Here is a 17,594-nt window from a genome sequence, read left to right as displayed (position 1 = left end):
CAAAAGTGCAGTATAAAACAGATTTTAATAACCAGAAAAATAACTCAATAGACTTAATCTTAAAACAAAAAACCAAACCTAAAATAATCATCATAAAACTTATTTAACTGATGATTACGGAGTACCAAAATACATCCGAATACCAAAAATAATACATAATTTATCACTTTGAAAGTAACTCTTTCTCACAAGTTATTGCATTATGGAGATAAAGTGACAAATCTCAGATTAAGCTCCTAAGGATTAGGANTTTTATTAATAATAATAAAAATGAAGACGAGAATTCGAAATCTTCGGATGGTAAGTATATGTTCTAGAGCTAGAAAGTGTCGAATAAGTTTAAATTTTTGTTTATAATTTCGAATTCAGCACAACGAGGAGTGAAAAAAATGTAAAAATTTACTTAAATTATTTATATTTTAAATTTAAATTTAAATAAATCGTTCTTATGACGTTTTCGTATGACGTTCTTATGACGTTTTCGTACGTAAGATAGAATAATGCAAATGAAACTAAAGTAATAACTATAAACATAATTCGAAAGAAAATTTGGTAAATGTCTTTGGTAAAAAAACTCCCCATGTATAAAGGATAGACGTTTACCAATGCTTTATATTAATTGTAGAAATAAGTAAATGTAAACCGTATGTGGAATGATCATCATTAAAGTCACTGGTATGAGTAGCTCTGAATGAAATGGTTGGGATCTTATCGGAGCTGTCGACCCTACCTGTAGGAGAAAAAACTCCAGAGGAACCGATGTTGTATGTTTGACACTTCACGAGGTATAGCCCTCGAAATCTGCTAATTTGCTATATTGATAATCAAACGTCTTTACGTACCCAATATGATTAAAGCTATCCATCTACCAAAGCTGTATATTATAGGGCTAAAAATGGCTATAAAATATATTAAATTGATAGTATTATAGCTGTTTCTAGCCCAATAATATACGGCTTTGGTAGATGGATAGCTTTGTATATTGAAGACTATAAAAAATGGAATAATGTATAAAGGTAAAAAAAAAAGGCAGGGGGAAAAAAAGAATAATTTCTCAAAATGATGCTAAAAATAGTTTTTTTTTTTCACTTACTAAAGATGACTAAAAGCTTGTAAAACACGACTAATGCCAATTTGTTTTATACTTTCATAATGATTTATCAGTTTCTGGTTTTATTATTTCTCCTCTTTTATTTTTGTGACAGAAAACATGTTACAATTTTAAGCTAATTATTTTATATTTAGAGAGTAGATATGCAATTTTTCCACTAATCGTGGAACACATCTGATGGGCTAACATATTTAGTTGTTGATAATCGTGAATTACAAAAGAATTGTTTTATAATGATGATAATACAAAAATTATTGCATTTTTATCCTTATAAAATAACATAAAATCCAACAATGTACATGTAGTGTTAGAACTTGTTATGTTGGATTACTCAATGATAGCAAACGAAACATCTTCAACCTTTAATGAACAGTTCAGTTTATACTTTTTTCATGGTCTCTTCCTTAAACATTCAATTTTTTCAAATCATTCATTCATTTTCCTAAGGGTATATAATGTCAAAGACCTTTACAAAATTGCTCTTATCATTGGAATTTCCAGTTCAGAGCACAAATGTTACTATTGCTTATGAAGCTTTATTATCAAAACAAAGCACATTTAGATAACTTGAAAGCCACTTGTGCTTTCACTATCCAAAAATATAACACAAAATAACTTGTCTTTCTTTATACCCATAAATCTTTTATGGAAGTTGTGTTGTATTTATTATACTTTTTCTCTGCTTTTAGTATAAAAATTTTTTGAGCATTTATCCTCACATAAATCACTTCAATATGTTTTGAGGAGTGTTCTAAGTTTGAGTTTCAATCACTAGATGTCTCTGCAGATAACTTTGAATAAGACTATTTAATTACAATCTCTATGAATATTGATTTTATAATTTAGATTGTTGTTATTAGGGATTGTAAATTTACCGACTTTTTCATTTACCGGTAATTCGGTAAATGAAAATTAAAATACCGGTTTACCGGTAAATTACCGGTAAATTTTTTTCCTGAAAAATAAAATTAAGGTGATAAAAAATATAAGTAATTTTGATTTCCATTTCACATTTTCTATTTCAAAGGTATAGAATATAAAAAATATAAAAATTAAAGTGTTATTCTAAACAAACTATAATAATAACTTTTAGAAACATAAATAAAATAATACAGAAAAATAAAAATAAAACAGAAATAATATATAGTACCTAATACCATTTTATTGATTACCATTTTTTAAAAAATAACTTCTCAAGAAACTTAAATTATTTAAAGTCTTATCTCCTAATTTTGATCTAATTTTTGTACAAAATAATCCAGGTTAGGTTAGGTTTCTAGACTTTTTCGGACAGCATCTTTAAGTAATAAAAATCTTTCCAGCATGTTTGGTAAGCTATTCCACCTGGTTTTACAATCTAAAATTAAAGAAAGTTCTTTTCGTGAGAGTAATGAGGATTCCCCCCCAAAAATAGGGTTATAATAATACATATTTTGCGCAATCTTAAGGCATAGTATTAGAATCTTGTAGTAAATATTTGTATTTAATTATTTTAAACAGTTGTTAGAAGTAAAAAATTTATTTAAGGTTCAAATTTTAATGTTATTTTACAATAATATTGCATTAATGTCCTGTCATAATGTGGTGTATTCTAAATTGCTATTAATTTAAAAAATACGTGTGAAATATTTACGTATTATTATTTTTAAATATTAGAAAAGGAGACATATATTACTTACACTTTAAAAAAACGTTGATTGTAAAGATTTTAAACCTTTAAAAATCTCAAAAAACTGCAAAGCACAAATCACATAAGCTAACTAGAGCTTTCTGTACAATTTACAGCGCCTCTCAAACACAAGAAAGTTTAAATTAAAATTAAACAAAAAATATCTCACATAAAATTAATGATTAGGTATATTGTTGCTTACACTTACCTGTTTTTTTTTTTATTTTCAATGTTCCTTTAGCCCTTTTAAATATCTATAAATACAATATTTTCTACATAAAAATTTCTAGTGTGGATTTTTCGTTTACCGAATTACCGGTAAATTTTTGAAATTTACCGGTAAGTTTACCGAATGTTTTTTTGTCAATTTATCGGTTAACCGGTAAATCGGTAAACCGGTATACAATCCCTAGTTGTTATTGTCCTCAAAAAAATGAAATTTTTTTAACTTTTGTATCATAAATAGTAAAGTATACAGTAAAACTTTGCTAAATCAAACTGTGTTAATTTGAAGTCTTGTTAACTCAAAGTTGTTAACAGGTTTCATGCACAGCACATAGGGTTTTCTGTATAATAGGTTTTGTTAAGTCAAAATTGCCAGTACTTCTAACTTGAACTTACTTTTCCTTGTACCCTCTGCCTTTTGATAACTTTGTGATCTTCATTTTCTCTTATATTATGTGTGAATATAGAAATTAAGGTAAACAAATATTATGGCTCCATTGAGAAAACACAATACTATGCTATTACAACCCTTTGTCAACATCTTTTTACTGATTCTGTATGTCATTGGTGTTCTGATCAGGATATAAGGGAGCACCTTCACATCACTTTCAAAAGGCCATAAACTGTATAAAATTATGTAATCATTCTGTAAACAGATTCTTGAGAAATGGCTTGATAATGGGAAATTTTCAACCACAGAAAAATTTGTAAAAATTGGGTATTAAACTCATTAACTTGAAGTCAGGATTTGCTTTTTACTCCTTAAACTTCAAATTAATGAGGTTTTACTGTATATAACAAATTGGATTTTTATTCATGTCTTGATCCCTTCCAAATGATCTTTATACTACCTAGTTTTTTAATAATAGTTTGTTAAATATATTTTTGTTTTTTATACTAAATATAAAGTAATTTCATTTTTTTTCTGTTCTGTTCCAAGCATTATTTTGGAATCTGATGCTGATCCAAAAAAAGGACTGAAAAAATGTCTGATTAAAATTTTATTAAGTTTCTAAAAAACATAAAGCAGTATAACTTTGCTTTTTATATATACATACTCCCTAAACCATTTTTATGTGGAATTTTTCAAATTTGTCATTTTCAAATTTTATATCAATAGTTTATTTTACAGACTGTAATCAGGAATTAGAGAAAAAAGATAAAGGAAAGAATATAAAGAAAAAGAAAAATATTATAGATAAGCATAAAGAAGTTAAAGCTCAATTTACACATCCATGGCTAATAACAACATTAAAAGGCCACAGTGGGAATATCCTTGATATGGACTATAGTAATAATGGAAAGTATCTAATATCTTGTGATGAAGGTAATTACCAAATTTTATAAATCAGAATTTTATAAAAATTTAACTATTTGTTTGATGACAATCTAAAACAAATTCAAGCAGATATTTTGTTTATTTTTATTTTTTTAATTTGATTGGTTAACATTTTTTATTTATTATTACATTGAAAGATTAATACTGGAAAACAAATGTATTGAAAAGTATATGAGAGATTCTGACTATTAGAATTAAAATTACCAATGTATACAATATATATATATATTGTCATATCCCTGACTTTTTTAAACATTTTTTACATATTGAGGCAAATGAGTAGCCCCAAATTAAAGGTTGACTCCCATAAACACTTGTGTTCCTGAGGTGTTGAAAAAGGACAAGATATAAAGATATTTATTGTAGTTTCTAATTGTGAAAAGTATAGAATTATTCAATTTATACAATTATATTAATCTCTACAAATTAATATATTGATTAAGAATGTAAAACTATATTCTTTGGTTTCTGCTTGTAGTAGCAGATCCTTAAAACATAAAGTTTTTCTTCCATTCTTCTCTATTTTGAGTGCTTCTTTTGAGTTCTGTAGAACTATTATAACAATTGTTATTAGTGTAAATTATTGCTCTGCTTATTGAGTATATTAAAATATTTACTTGTTGGAAAATTATTTCAATTGGTGAAATTTTAGAATCTAAACATTATATACAAATTAAATATCATTTATATAGTTGAAGACTTATAAAATGGTTTGTTTTTAAGCAGATTGATTGATTAATTTAGGATTATGATATAGTTAAGATCTTGTGGCTTCATTTTTAATAAATGAGATGTAAGAAATATATCTCATTAATATATAAAAATAGTTATCAAAATTTTTTTTACATTAGATTGTTGCAAATGAAATGGCTATTTTTACTTTTGACTTTGAAAGTTTATTAATTTAATTTAAAACTTACATATTCAATCAAAATTGTCTCCACCAACATTAATACACGTTTTCCAATGCAACAGAAATGCATTAATGCCAATTTGGTAGAAATCATGAGAATAAAAAGCCAAAAAGTCATTTTAGGTACTGTACTTTTTATTGAATCCTCCTCGAAGACTTTCCTTGCCAAAAAACTGTCCAAATGTATAAAAAAAAAAGTGATAGTCTGTTGGCAAAAAGTCTGGAGGAGAATAAGGTGGATGGGGAAGAATTTTACTTGAATACTACCATTTTTGTGACAAATAATTAAAGAACTACAGACCTCCCAATGATGCTCTTTATCTCTTTCACTGAGTTTGTGGGGTAGCCATTTGTCGAGCTTCTTGACTTTCCCTGATATGTTTAGATGTTGAGAAATGATTGCATAATGTCTATTACGTTCAATCTTTCCATGATTTCCCAGACAATCAGGTGATGTTCTGATTTAATGATCATTTTCAATTCAGATTTTTGGGCTGCAATTTGAAAAAAATTTTGACTTATAAATTTCCACTGTTGTCTGTTCGTTCATCCGTCTGACTGTCTTTTCTTAATTTTGAGAATGGAGTTAGGTACTGTACATGAAAGATGAGACCAGATATGGAAGACTTAAGGGCAAGAGGCTCTGATTAATTATATGTGAACTTCGAAGCAAACTGGAAATTGTTATTTCAATTCAAAAATTTTCCCTGAAAGGTATTTGTTAGATGATTGGCAGAGCTCTATTGTTAAAGGAAAAATATGATGTATGGAGCAAGACAATACAGTACTAATTTCAGATGGAGAGCATATATTTTAAATTAAATAATTTAAAAATACAGTAGTGTTGTTTATCTGAAAGCCGGTTAACCGAAAGCATTCCAGTTGGCAAATTTAAATTTCTGCTAGTGCTGTGGCGCTGCAACCTTTGGCTATGTCTTAGGCTACTCCAATATTTTTTTTGTTGGTGTGTGTGTTTTAGCTGGCAGTACTGGCACTTTTGTGTAGTGTTTTTCTGAGGACTGTGTATCGTGCTGAATTGAATGTTTTTGATACTAGATTAACTTTAAAGTATAATTTTTTTTTGTTTATATATTTTTCAATANCTATGAATGAGATTTCTATATATAATTTAGAATATAAGCTTTACTTAACCTACAATTCAAATTGCTTTATTGTTTGTCATTTTTAATTATTATGAAATTTTGCATTAAGTTTTCAATATTCTCCACTTCCTTAATATCTGATTTAAGTTAATAACTAAAGAAATTACAGTAGAGCGTTGTTTATCCGAAAGCATTCCAGTCGGCAAGTTTAAATTTTCACTAGTTCTGTGGCACTGCAATATTTGGCTATATCTTGGGCTACTCCAATATGTTTTTGTTGGTGTGTGTGTTTTAGCTGGCAGCACTGGCACTTTTGTGTGGTGTTTTTCTGAGGACTGTGTATCGTGCTGAATTGAACGTTTTTGATACTAGATCAACTTCTAAAGTATATATTTTTTTGTTTTTATATTTTTCNAAAGAAATAATTTTTAACGATACAATAGCCACGATTATTATTATAAAAATTTTTGTTAGGTTTAACATTGACAAAAATTCAACGCAAAGTGACATGCAACGGTGGAAAATTTCAACATGGAATAGGTTAATATTTTTTCGTACATATTCAGTTATTTGAAAAATAAGTTATCCGAACAACCCCAGTCCCCAATTGATTCAGATAAACGATACACTATTGTATGATTAAAAATTGCTGCCTGGCATTGTGACAATGCCACAATAAATAATTGTTTGTTGAAATTTTTATTCCTGGAATGAAATTTTTTGAACCAATGCCTGGTGGCCTGTTCACTCACAGAACCTTCACCAAAAGTTTTATTGTTATTTTGGATTGCTTTGGCTGAATTATGCCCCTACTTATACTCAAAAAAGAAAATTATTCAATTTCTTTTTTTCTGTGTTGTCAGAAAAAATACTCTTAAATATGTGGAACTCACAATATAAATGAGATTACATTTTTAAATTCATATATTGTGTGTGCTCTTTCTATAGCAAACATACAGCACTGTTCACATTGAAAAAAGTTGAAGTACAAGGCCCAAGGCCAGGAAGTTTATATTTAAAAAATGGCTATTTCATTTACAATGATTCATAAAATATAAAATTTTGTTTTACATCTTACTACAAATATCTGGTGTTTTCTTGACTATTTAGTGAATTTGAACTGAGTAACAAATTTTAATAAAGTTAGGAATTCAGTATATGAGCCACTCGCCATATCGATTAACTCCACAAAACAAAAAGTATAAAAATTGAGAATATAAATTATTTTTAAAAATTCCTTTTAAACTTTAAATTTAAATAAACATTGTAGAATGTGTTATTATATAAAATTAGTTATGCAAAAAATTTGAAAATAATAATAATTATATTTAGGATTTACAAATGGAGTTAATTGATTTGGCCTGTGAATGGCTCATATAATACTTGCAGATATATTCTGGTGCTGCCTAGGCTAAAATAATCAAACTTTTAATATAATTTTAGTTTTAATGTTTGTCCTTATTAGTTTTTACCTAGGTAATGCTAGGTATCTCTGTTTACATTTTTATGAAAATAGACTTGAAGAGGAAATTCAGAGAGCTTACATTTGTTCTAATGAATTACTGGTAATTAAATAAAAGAACTGCAATTAAGTGGTAACAACACTACCTAGCTAGTTTTAAGCAGTTACACATCATTGTTTATATCACTTGTTCCTAATAATTAACTTGTTGTTTTATTAATATATTTCAAAAAGTTGGCATCATATTTACACAATAAAATAACTCATTCAGCTGCTAAATTGAGACTACTAACTTTCCTTTTACTGATTGAAATGTTTTTGACTATATAAAGTTTCAGTCTGTAAAAAAAAAAAAAAGAAAGTTGTTATCCTCAATTTAACAGCTGAATGAGTTATGTATTTTTATTAATTTAGTGTTTCTTAGTAGTGTTAAACTTGCCATATAGTTAGTTTTAAATATTCTAAATACAATAGTTATTTTAAAGTTAAGTATTTTTATATGAAACAATAAGATATAAATATTAGTTTTGATAATTAGTTATTAAAATTTAAAAGAATAGTTTAGTGTTGATATTGAAAAATTGTAAATTTGTAATATTTTTACTATAAAAACTAGTCTAATATTATGAATGGAAGCCATCTATTGATTGTATTTGACTATAATCTCTTTGCTTTTATTCTCTGGAGGTGGAAGCATTTTGATCATTGAAAAGAAATTTCAAGAAGATCAGAATAGTCTAAAGAACAAGAAGAAATATGATTTTGAATTAACAAGGTTTCATGTTCCTTCAAAGTGGTATAAAAAATTAGCATACAGTGAAGAACAATTATATCAAAAAATGAAACAATATATATTAAGTAGAGAGGAACAAATGGAATATGGGTTTCCTGTAGAAAATCCAAATGAACCAAGCAAAGCATTAATACTGAAAGAAAATAAGTTTCATAACAACAATGATGTAAATCCAAACCAACAAATTTGCTGTCGTTGCGAAACAGAGTTTTATTTAAAGTCAGATGGAAGCTGTTTTGCAGAAAAGGATTGTTTTTATCATTGGGGAAAAAAGAAAAAAACTGAAATAATAAATTCTAATTGCTCCAAATATTTATATTCTTGTTGTAATCGTGAAACAAACAGTAAAGGCTGTATGACGAGTAAATATCATGTCAGTAATCAAGTAACACACAATCTCGATAAATTTGTAAAAACAAAATCACTTTCAGAGAATATAGAAAATTATGGGATTTTTGCATTAGATTGTGAAATGTGTTTTACTATTCAAGGACTCGAAATTGCAAAAATAAGTGTTGTACAGTCTAATGGTGAAATAATTTATAACACACTGGTTTTACCCGAAAATCCTGTAATTGATTATAATACTAGTTTCAGTGGAATTACAGAAGATGATTTGATAAATGTTAACACCACTCTTGAAGATGTGCATGAAGTTTTGCTAAAATTATTCAATTCTAAAACTATTTTGATTGGTCATGGTTTAGAAAATGACCTTAAGGCACTTAGATTAATACATGATACAGTTATTGACACATCTATTGTTTTCCCACATTATTATGGACTTCCTTACAGGAGATCGTTAAAATCACTAATTAGTCATCATCTTCATAAAACCATTCAAGAAAATGAAACTGGTCACGATAGTGCCGAAGATGCAAGAGCGTGTATGGAACTTATGTTATGGAAATTATTTAAAGACAAAAATAAAAAATAATATGCATCATCTGTAATATCTTATTTATTTCTAATGCCAGTAAATTTTACTCAATAGTGCATTAGGTATTTTATAAATAAAATTTGTAATTCTAACAGTACCATTTAATTGACTTTTTTCGGTAAATAAAACTTAATCTAAATTAATTAAAAACGTACTAATGTGAGGTAGGAATAAGGACTTATGACACCAGTGATAATAAGCACAAACACCCAGGTATCAATGGAATACATTTAATAAAACGAGAAGGGATGTTCATTAAAAAACGATTAAATTAACAATTGACATGAAATAACCAAAATAACCAAAATGCATTTCGGACTATCGGAATAGTCCCTCTTCAGTTGGTATACATATATAAAAAGGTGAGATACTTAAAATTATACAAGACAAAGGAACCGTTATAAAGGTATGATCATTGAGCAATAAATAGGTGTAGAGGAGACAGGATTAAGGTGGCTTCATTATGTTACATGGTAGCTTGACATAAGGGTTACTATTATAAACAGTATTAAAGTTAGCNTTTTTTTTTTTTTGATTTTATAAAGAATTTTTTAAAAAGACAATAAATCTGATTTAAAAGATGTCGGGATTTAAAATTTATATATTTTTCAATTAAATCTAAATATTTTCAACCTGATTTAGATGAAATATTTATAAAAGTGAGTTGTTAAGTGTATTTCATTTTTGTTGTTGAGTATTTACCATTATGTTGATTGATCAAAATTTTTTTATTTAAAAGTAAGCATTTAAGTAAATTTTTGATTGTAAATGTTTCTTAATATAAATATTTAAAACCTAACAATACTAGGAGGAATAAACAAATACTGTGAAGCTTTAGGAATCAAAACTTTATTGGAAAATGTTTATAGCATTGGTGTGTTTTTTCCTCTATATGTCTCATGGAGTTTACATACTCAGAAACAAGTCTAATAATACTCTCTAAAGTACAGAATTCTATGGAAAACAATAAAATTATTGAGACCTAATCTTATCTTTAACTCTTACAAAGAAAGGCAATCAAATGACTTTGTAACTTTTAAATATTTCTCATTTAAAATAAAAGTTTTGTGTGAAACTAAACCTATATGTAATAATAAAAAACTCTTAATCCTAAGCAGTTCCAAGAAAAAGGAATCAATTGTAAGCTTTTGTATTTACATATATCTACTTTGCCATTCACTCTTATGAACAAATTTGTATCAAAACATATAAATCCAATAACATAAAATTGGTTTCTGTTTTTCTTAAAACTACTTAGGATTGAGAATTTGAGTATTATACATAGGTTTAATTTCACAAATGTTTATTTCAAATACTGTGTATTTAAAAGTTAGGTATCAAAAGTTATAAAGTTAGGTAGTAATTTGGTTGCCTTTCCTTATTATTTTATATGAACTTCTTTAAGGAGTATTTTTAGACAAATTTATCATGGCATTGTAAAGATATCTCAATTATAAAATTGCTACTTTTGGTGAAGTATTGGCTTTTCTGAATTCAAGTCTCAGAATTCTTTTTCTAAATTTATAAGGAAAATTGGAGAAAAATTAAATAGCTTCCTTAGAATTTATAAGACAATTCAGAAAAAAAAAAATTTTTTATATTGAATAAAATTTTACCTTTTCAATCTATTGCTAATTTTTGAAATTATACACAAATTCTCATTAACTTGTCAAAACTAACATCATCATAAGGAACATGGCAAATATAATTTGACACCACATTATTAGCTCCACATCGAGGAATTCCATAATGTGCATGACAGCAAAAATTAAAGAAATGCATTCAATTTGAAATGAAAATTAAAAGAACATTCCAGTATTCCAAATTCCTGGTGAAGACCTTTGTAGTAGGTTGAAAATGTTAGATTTTAGTTTTGACAAATGCTGGACTGTTTTGGCAGGTTAGTGAGAATGTGTGGAAGTTGTTTAGTTTTAAGTAGAGTAACTGTTAATATAATATGGCTGTGAAAGAGAAGTACAGTACATTTCCTAGATATGCACGTAAGCTTGGAAGAAGGTAACATTCTATCTAATGTCTACCACAAACCTGAATTTGAGCCAAGTTACTTTTTAGCCTACTCGCATGACCTGTACTGATATAAAATTGCAGCATTCATGGCACTTGTCAAGAGAGCACATACCCATTGCACCAACAGAATAGATACACGAAGTGAGTTATACTATAGTAAGAGTATAGCTAAACAGTATGGGGTTCCTAAGAGTTTCATTGAGAATATTAATAATAATCTTGTGGCTACAGGTTACAAACAAGATAATACAACCCAAGCAGAAGAGAAAGAGAAAAAAATTGCTTAATAGTACAGTATAATTGTATGTTAACTCCTATATGTAACCAGATAGCCAGTATTAAAGGATGCGGCATATCATACAAAAGAAGTTCAACCATTTTCAATTCACTTCATAATGCAAAGGACCAGTTAAATAAGGAAAGAGCCCCTGGAATATATGCCATTCCCCTTTAGTGATGAAGGTCGGAAAGGGATCTGTACATCTGCTCCACCAAACGATTGTTATCCGAGCATCTTAAGGAACACAAATATGACATTCAGAAAGGGAAAATCATCAGAGCTCTCTCAATATATGCATTGGAAAAAGGAATCATCCTGCTATTTCAACAAGCCTCCCTGTTAAAAACATCCATAGATGTAGAGCATATCAGTGATATGGAGGCACTTGAAATTTTCAAGGCAGACAGGGAAGGGAGCTGCATTAATAACAAAGAAGAAAAAATTATCTCGAAAACATGGTAAACATAATTTATGCTAATGTTTATTAGTTCTCCCTTGTCATATTTTTTAATTTTAAGGATTTTGTATTATTCCTTTCCTTAATTGATTTTTCTGTTTCTCTCCATCACATGGAACATTCCAAATGAAGCTGAGGGTCTTGGGTTAGCCACCTCTGCATTAGATGATGATAGTTTTGACAGGTTAGTGAGAATTTATGTGGACATTGTCCTAGTTTTGAGTTTTGAAATTACATCTTAAAATTCAATTATATATAATTAAATTTAATAAAATATTGAAAACAATTTTTTTTTTTCTTTTTGAAAGATTGGTAGAAGTTTACTTAGCAAAGATTTTATAATACACTTTATTATTGTAGAATTTTATTGATATTCAACTTCTATACACACCTTTGTTCCTGGAAAAAGACTTCTTTAGCTTAATTTTCTAAGAGAATATAACTAGAAAAAAATGATAAAAATAATTGAATAATTGAAAAAATAGTACAATTCTTAAGAATAATTATAAATCCATATTAAAAATTGAGTTCAGTCAACTATAGAAAGTGGCTTCCTGAGAAACTTGTTATATAGATTACAAAATTTGATCCATGTAGAATGGCAGTACCTAATGGATAAGTTGGCATCCTAGATCTCCCAATTAAAGAATATCTTGATAAATTTGGTAGACAATAGATTAGATTTGAATTTGAGAGAGAATTTCTCAATTCTACTTTATAACAATTAAAGACTTAAATAAAACATTGAAAGCTTACTAATACAACACTCAGCATTTCACGTTAAATGTTAGCTAAATAAAAAAAAGGACAATATAAAAGTATTTAAAAATTATCCATGATGATCTCGATATTAACTATAATTGTCTTAAGATTTATTTTCTTTTAACTTTGACATCTATTCTTTTCCTATAGGAGAAAAAAAATTTATAGTTTATATATCTCTCTAAGCATAACTTACTTATATAAAATAAGTCTAATTTGTCTTGTTAAAGAAATACTAGGACAGGACATAACTTTATTTAGTATTTATTCTCATTAGATTACAGAAAATTGCAGTTACATTCTTAAATCAATATTATAAAAAATGCAATTACTGTATATTGGTTTATGTATAGGTTGATGTGGATAATATGTTGATATACAGTATGTAATGGAGAAGAAATGCTAAATAAAGCTGTATATATTTCCTGATTAAAGTTTGTGAATCTTTAAGTCTGGAATGATTCCAATGTTTCTTTAATAAGATAACTTAATATGTTAGACAAGAAAGTCCTTGAAATTTTCTCATATGATTTAGATCAATTAATTAGTTGATTCAATAAAACTATGTTCCTCAATTATTTTTGTCTATCTTCTTGAGAATGAAATAATAAACATGTATAAAAAAAACAAGTAAAAATCCCAACTATCTTAAAAAATGTCTTCCAAATAGTACATTTTCTGCATAGACTTCAAGGAGAACTAGAAGGATAATCTTGTTGCATGTATTAGGGACACCCAGAAAACAATGTTTTTGCATAGCATTCTGTGCAAATGAATGACCATGGTCAATTCAAGGTCAATTTGTTTTCTGATGATGATGCATAGTTTCTATTATGGCAGGCTTACTTTTACTGTTTTGTCAAGGGTTAAAATGTGTATAAGAATTGAAAATCTTGTCAATTGCAAAATGCAAATTGTTGTTTGTTTTCTAAACACAAGGAAAGTTTGTCTGTAGAAATTCATAAGAAAATCGTGGAAGTGTACGGCAATCACATTATTAACAAAGCAAGTGTAAGAAAATGGTGTTTAATATTTAATCAAGGAAGATTATACATGACCAAATTCTGCTGTAGCCACTCAATCTGTACTTTAGAAATTTGGTTGGGACATTTTCGACCACCCATCATACAGTCCTGACCTAACCTCCAGTGACTCACCTCTTTCCCAAGCTGAAAAAGTTTTTGGGTGGCAAAGATTTTGGAATGAATGATGAGGTGAAAGAACTGGTAGTGGAAATCTCTGACAAAGAAATCCAAAAGCTAGGGTCTCACTATGACAGGTGCTTAAATATTAATGGTGACTATAGAAAAATAACAGGTCTCAAATATTCTTTATTTTTTGGATGTCCTTCATAGATGTCATTATTTTGATGTAATAAGTATTGCAACAAATTTACTTTTACAAAATACCTTTTCCTTTATTCTTTCTTTGGTATTAAAGAAAACTATCTAGAGGAGACAATTTTTTTTTCCTGGCTTTTCCTACCTTTATGGACACCTTTGATTTAAACAGTTTCTTAATTACAGCAACCAAAGAAATCTTTACTCTTTCTATAAGTAATGTTAAAATTTCTAAATAATATTTTGTGTAATCCATTCAGTCAGTCAACTTTAATATTTCATAATCAATTAGTGCATAGAGTTTGCTTCAAAAATGTGCACAGTTTAATCCAGTTCTACTAGCAGTTTCTAAATTGAATTCACAAATGATCATGCCACTTCAAAATTCTGTTGCATGATCATTTATAAATTAAGGTTTATTTCATTGGTTAGTATATTCATTAAATCAGATTTATTTTTTGTTATGTCTTAGTAACAATTGAAGGTAATTTGTCATTTAATTTGAAAGTTTTAATTTTCTTTACATTTAATTTGAAAATGTAAAGATAGAAGACACAAATCAAATTAATAATAGAATTAAAATGAGATGAATTGAATCAGTTTAAAAAGGAGTTTTGAGGGATAAATTTGGTACAAAAATTAATCACCGTTGTTGAATATTTGATGTATTATACAGAGCAAACATGTAGTGTATGTTTGTTTGCTTGCTTAGTTATGGCAATGCAACACTTAGGTGATCTTGCTTAGGGGGATGCCTTCTGGGAGGTCTTTTTACGGGAAACTGTCCCTTATTTAGGTGTTAGAGACGTGGAAAACTTAATGTGGCCAGCCCGTCTGAGTGAGGAGCAAACCCATGACCAAACTCCCAGCCAGTGTTCAGGGAACGAAGACCACTTGGGTGCTGGTAAGCCTGCAGTGTATGACAATAAACACAAATTATTGATTAAAAGAAGTGGACTTTTAAAAAAATTTTCTCAATTTTTTTTACTAAAAATGTCAGAGAGAAATAATTTTGAAATTATATGTAACCTAAAATCAAAACAGTTGGCACAATATTGCAAAAGCTTCTCTTCTAGAATCCATTCTGAACTTTTATTAAAGATGTTCAGAATGGATTCTAGAAGAGAAACTTGAAAACAGTCTGAATGTTAGGAATAAAGAGTGAGATTATAAAAAGTATATTGGAAGAAATAAAGATGGACATAAATAATTGAAAAATAATTCAATACAGCACAAATGATGAATACAGGAAGACTGAAGACACAGAAATATCATACTACAGGTGGTGTAATAATTACAGAAATTTAAATTTACACAGTATTTAAATACTTATTAATATATGAAAGATATGTAATTTTAATCCTGCATTTAATTTATAAAAGTGTTTTGAAAGCTTTAGTTGTAATCATTGGAAAGAAAAATAAATTATTTAAACTATCAAATTGATTACTGTCAGTATTATCTGTTTTTTAATTGTGTGTTTATTTAATATATTTAAGAATTTTTTAAAAAATTGATACACACAACAAATTTCTGTTTTACAGAAAATATTTTGAGATTTCATTTACTTCATTAAAAAATTGATTGAATTGATCTAAATAATAACATAATATAAAATGTTTGTTTAGTTTCTATTTAATCAAATATTTTATAGTGATATTCTTTAAATTATCTATTGAAATCATTTTTCCTTAGTAATTATCATTTTAACTACAAATACATATTTTTGATATATAAATTGGACAAACAGTTTAAAATTGGATAACTAAAATATAACTTGTTGCTGCAACTATCTGGTTTTGAATGGAACATATTTATTATTAAAAATATTGAATATTCAAATACTCTGGTTATTTGGATAACTGTCTTATAATTTGGTTTGGTTTTTGACTGGATGAGGCAATGCAATACAAGGCCAATATGTTAAGGAGGATTCTTTCCAGGAATACTTTCTAATAGAGACTGGTCTCTATTTAAGTGTTAGACATGAAGAAAACTTGGAACGCTTTGCATGGCCAGTCTTTTGGTCAGGCATGATACTGGATTTACTACCAATGTTCAGTGTAAATTACAGTTCAGGCAGATTCACACTAGAACATCAAGTCATTCGAAACCATTCAATTGTAACTCAAAGGATTGAAGGCAAAACACCATGCACAAGAGTGGTGCAAAGATTTTCAATAATGCATCTCTCTCCTGAGATGAGTCTCTTATACAAAGTTATGTGATGGATGAGCAATTAACACAAATTGTGACATAAGGCATAACTGTTTGGTAAATAATACATTTCACTAAATTCTTTATAGGTTTTTTAATAATAAAGGTTTTTAGCCGGGACATAAGTATGAACTTTGAAAAAATTTTTGATAACAAACACAGAACTAATTACCAGTGTGTCGAAAACAAAAGATGATCTCTGCACAAACATTTTCTAACTCCTCCTGAGTTCTTCAGGTGTAACAATGGTTACCCAATGGAATGTCCTTCAGAACAAATGTGAATTTATAAAAGTTTTTAAAAGAAATGTAATTTGAACAACCGTTCAAACTATAAGTATAAATTTAAAGTCATGCATGTGTTGTTCTGCACATAATAAACATTTAACCAACGACTAACCGTCATGTCAAGCAGAGTCTGTCATTTCAGAAACTCACTGTAAATTATCTCAACTTACACAAATTCAAATTTCACACAAAGTGGATGTTAAAGGAAGATCAATTTCTATTCATATCCTTGTCTACTTTGGACCTTGTTTATTAGTAGGACTTATTACACTGGTGTAGAGGGTAATATGAGATTGGAGTAATCCTTTAGAAATCTATTCCGAAGACAAATTTCAAATTCAGTATAGATTTTCTAACTCTGGATTTGTTCATTTTTTAAATCATATTGATGAGTTTGAACAACTTTTGTATAGTGATAGATGTTTATAATAAGAATGAGGTCTTGTTTAAGGAATAAGAATAAGGTCTTGCTGCAAGCAGACCAACAAGGAAATGAAGAAAATTTATTCTGTATCATCTCCCATGCAGTTTTTTCATCCCAGAATACAATTGTTGTAACCTTTCTCCTCAGCTGCAGGATAATTTTTTATAATTTCTGCAAGGACATTTTTTTCTTCTTTGGAAAAATTCCAGCATGATTTCAACACATTGTTCATCACTATTTTTCT

At 28.0% G+C, this 17,594-nt stretch overlaps 1 protein-coding gene across 3 annotated transcripts in view; it reads left to right on the top strand.

Moving 5' to 3' along the window:
* The first annotated feature begins 339 nt into the window (after nucleotides 1-339).
* The window catches only part of LOC111632692 (transducin beta-like protein 2), a 33,355-nt gene continuing 16,100 nt past the window's right edge, over nucleotides 340-17,594 (top strand). Inside the window, exons 1-3 of one of the 3 annotated variants that reach the window (XM_023377193.1) lie at nucleotides 340-391; nucleotides 4,138-4,332; nucleotides 8,510-9,636. In XM_023377193.1, the coding sequence (XP_023232961.1) occupies nucleotides 4,287-4,332; nucleotides 8,510-9,552 (1,089 nt within the window). In that variant the 5' untranslated portion in view covers nucleotides 340-391; nucleotides 4,138-4,286 and the 3' untranslated portion in view covers nucleotides 9,553-9,636. Of the gene's footprint in view, nucleotides 392-486; nucleotides 786-4,137; nucleotides 4,333-8,509; nucleotides 9,637-17,594 lie in introns of those variants that run through there. The other 2 variants (XM_023377190.1, XM_023377192.1) reach the window with 2 other exon arrangements.

Source organism: Centruroides sculpturatus, unplaced genomic scaffold (genome assembly GCF_000671375.1).
Source record: "Centruroides sculpturatus isolate CEXI.00-Female unplaced genomic scaffold, Cexi_2.0 scaffold480, whole genome shotgun sequence".
In the NCBI taxonomy this organism is placed as follows: Eukaryota; Metazoa; Arthropoda; class Arachnida; order Scorpiones; family Buthidae; genus Centruroides; species Centruroides sculpturatus.
Note: the sequence above shows the minus strand (reverse complement) of the source record. Positions and strands in the feature narration are given on the sequence as shown.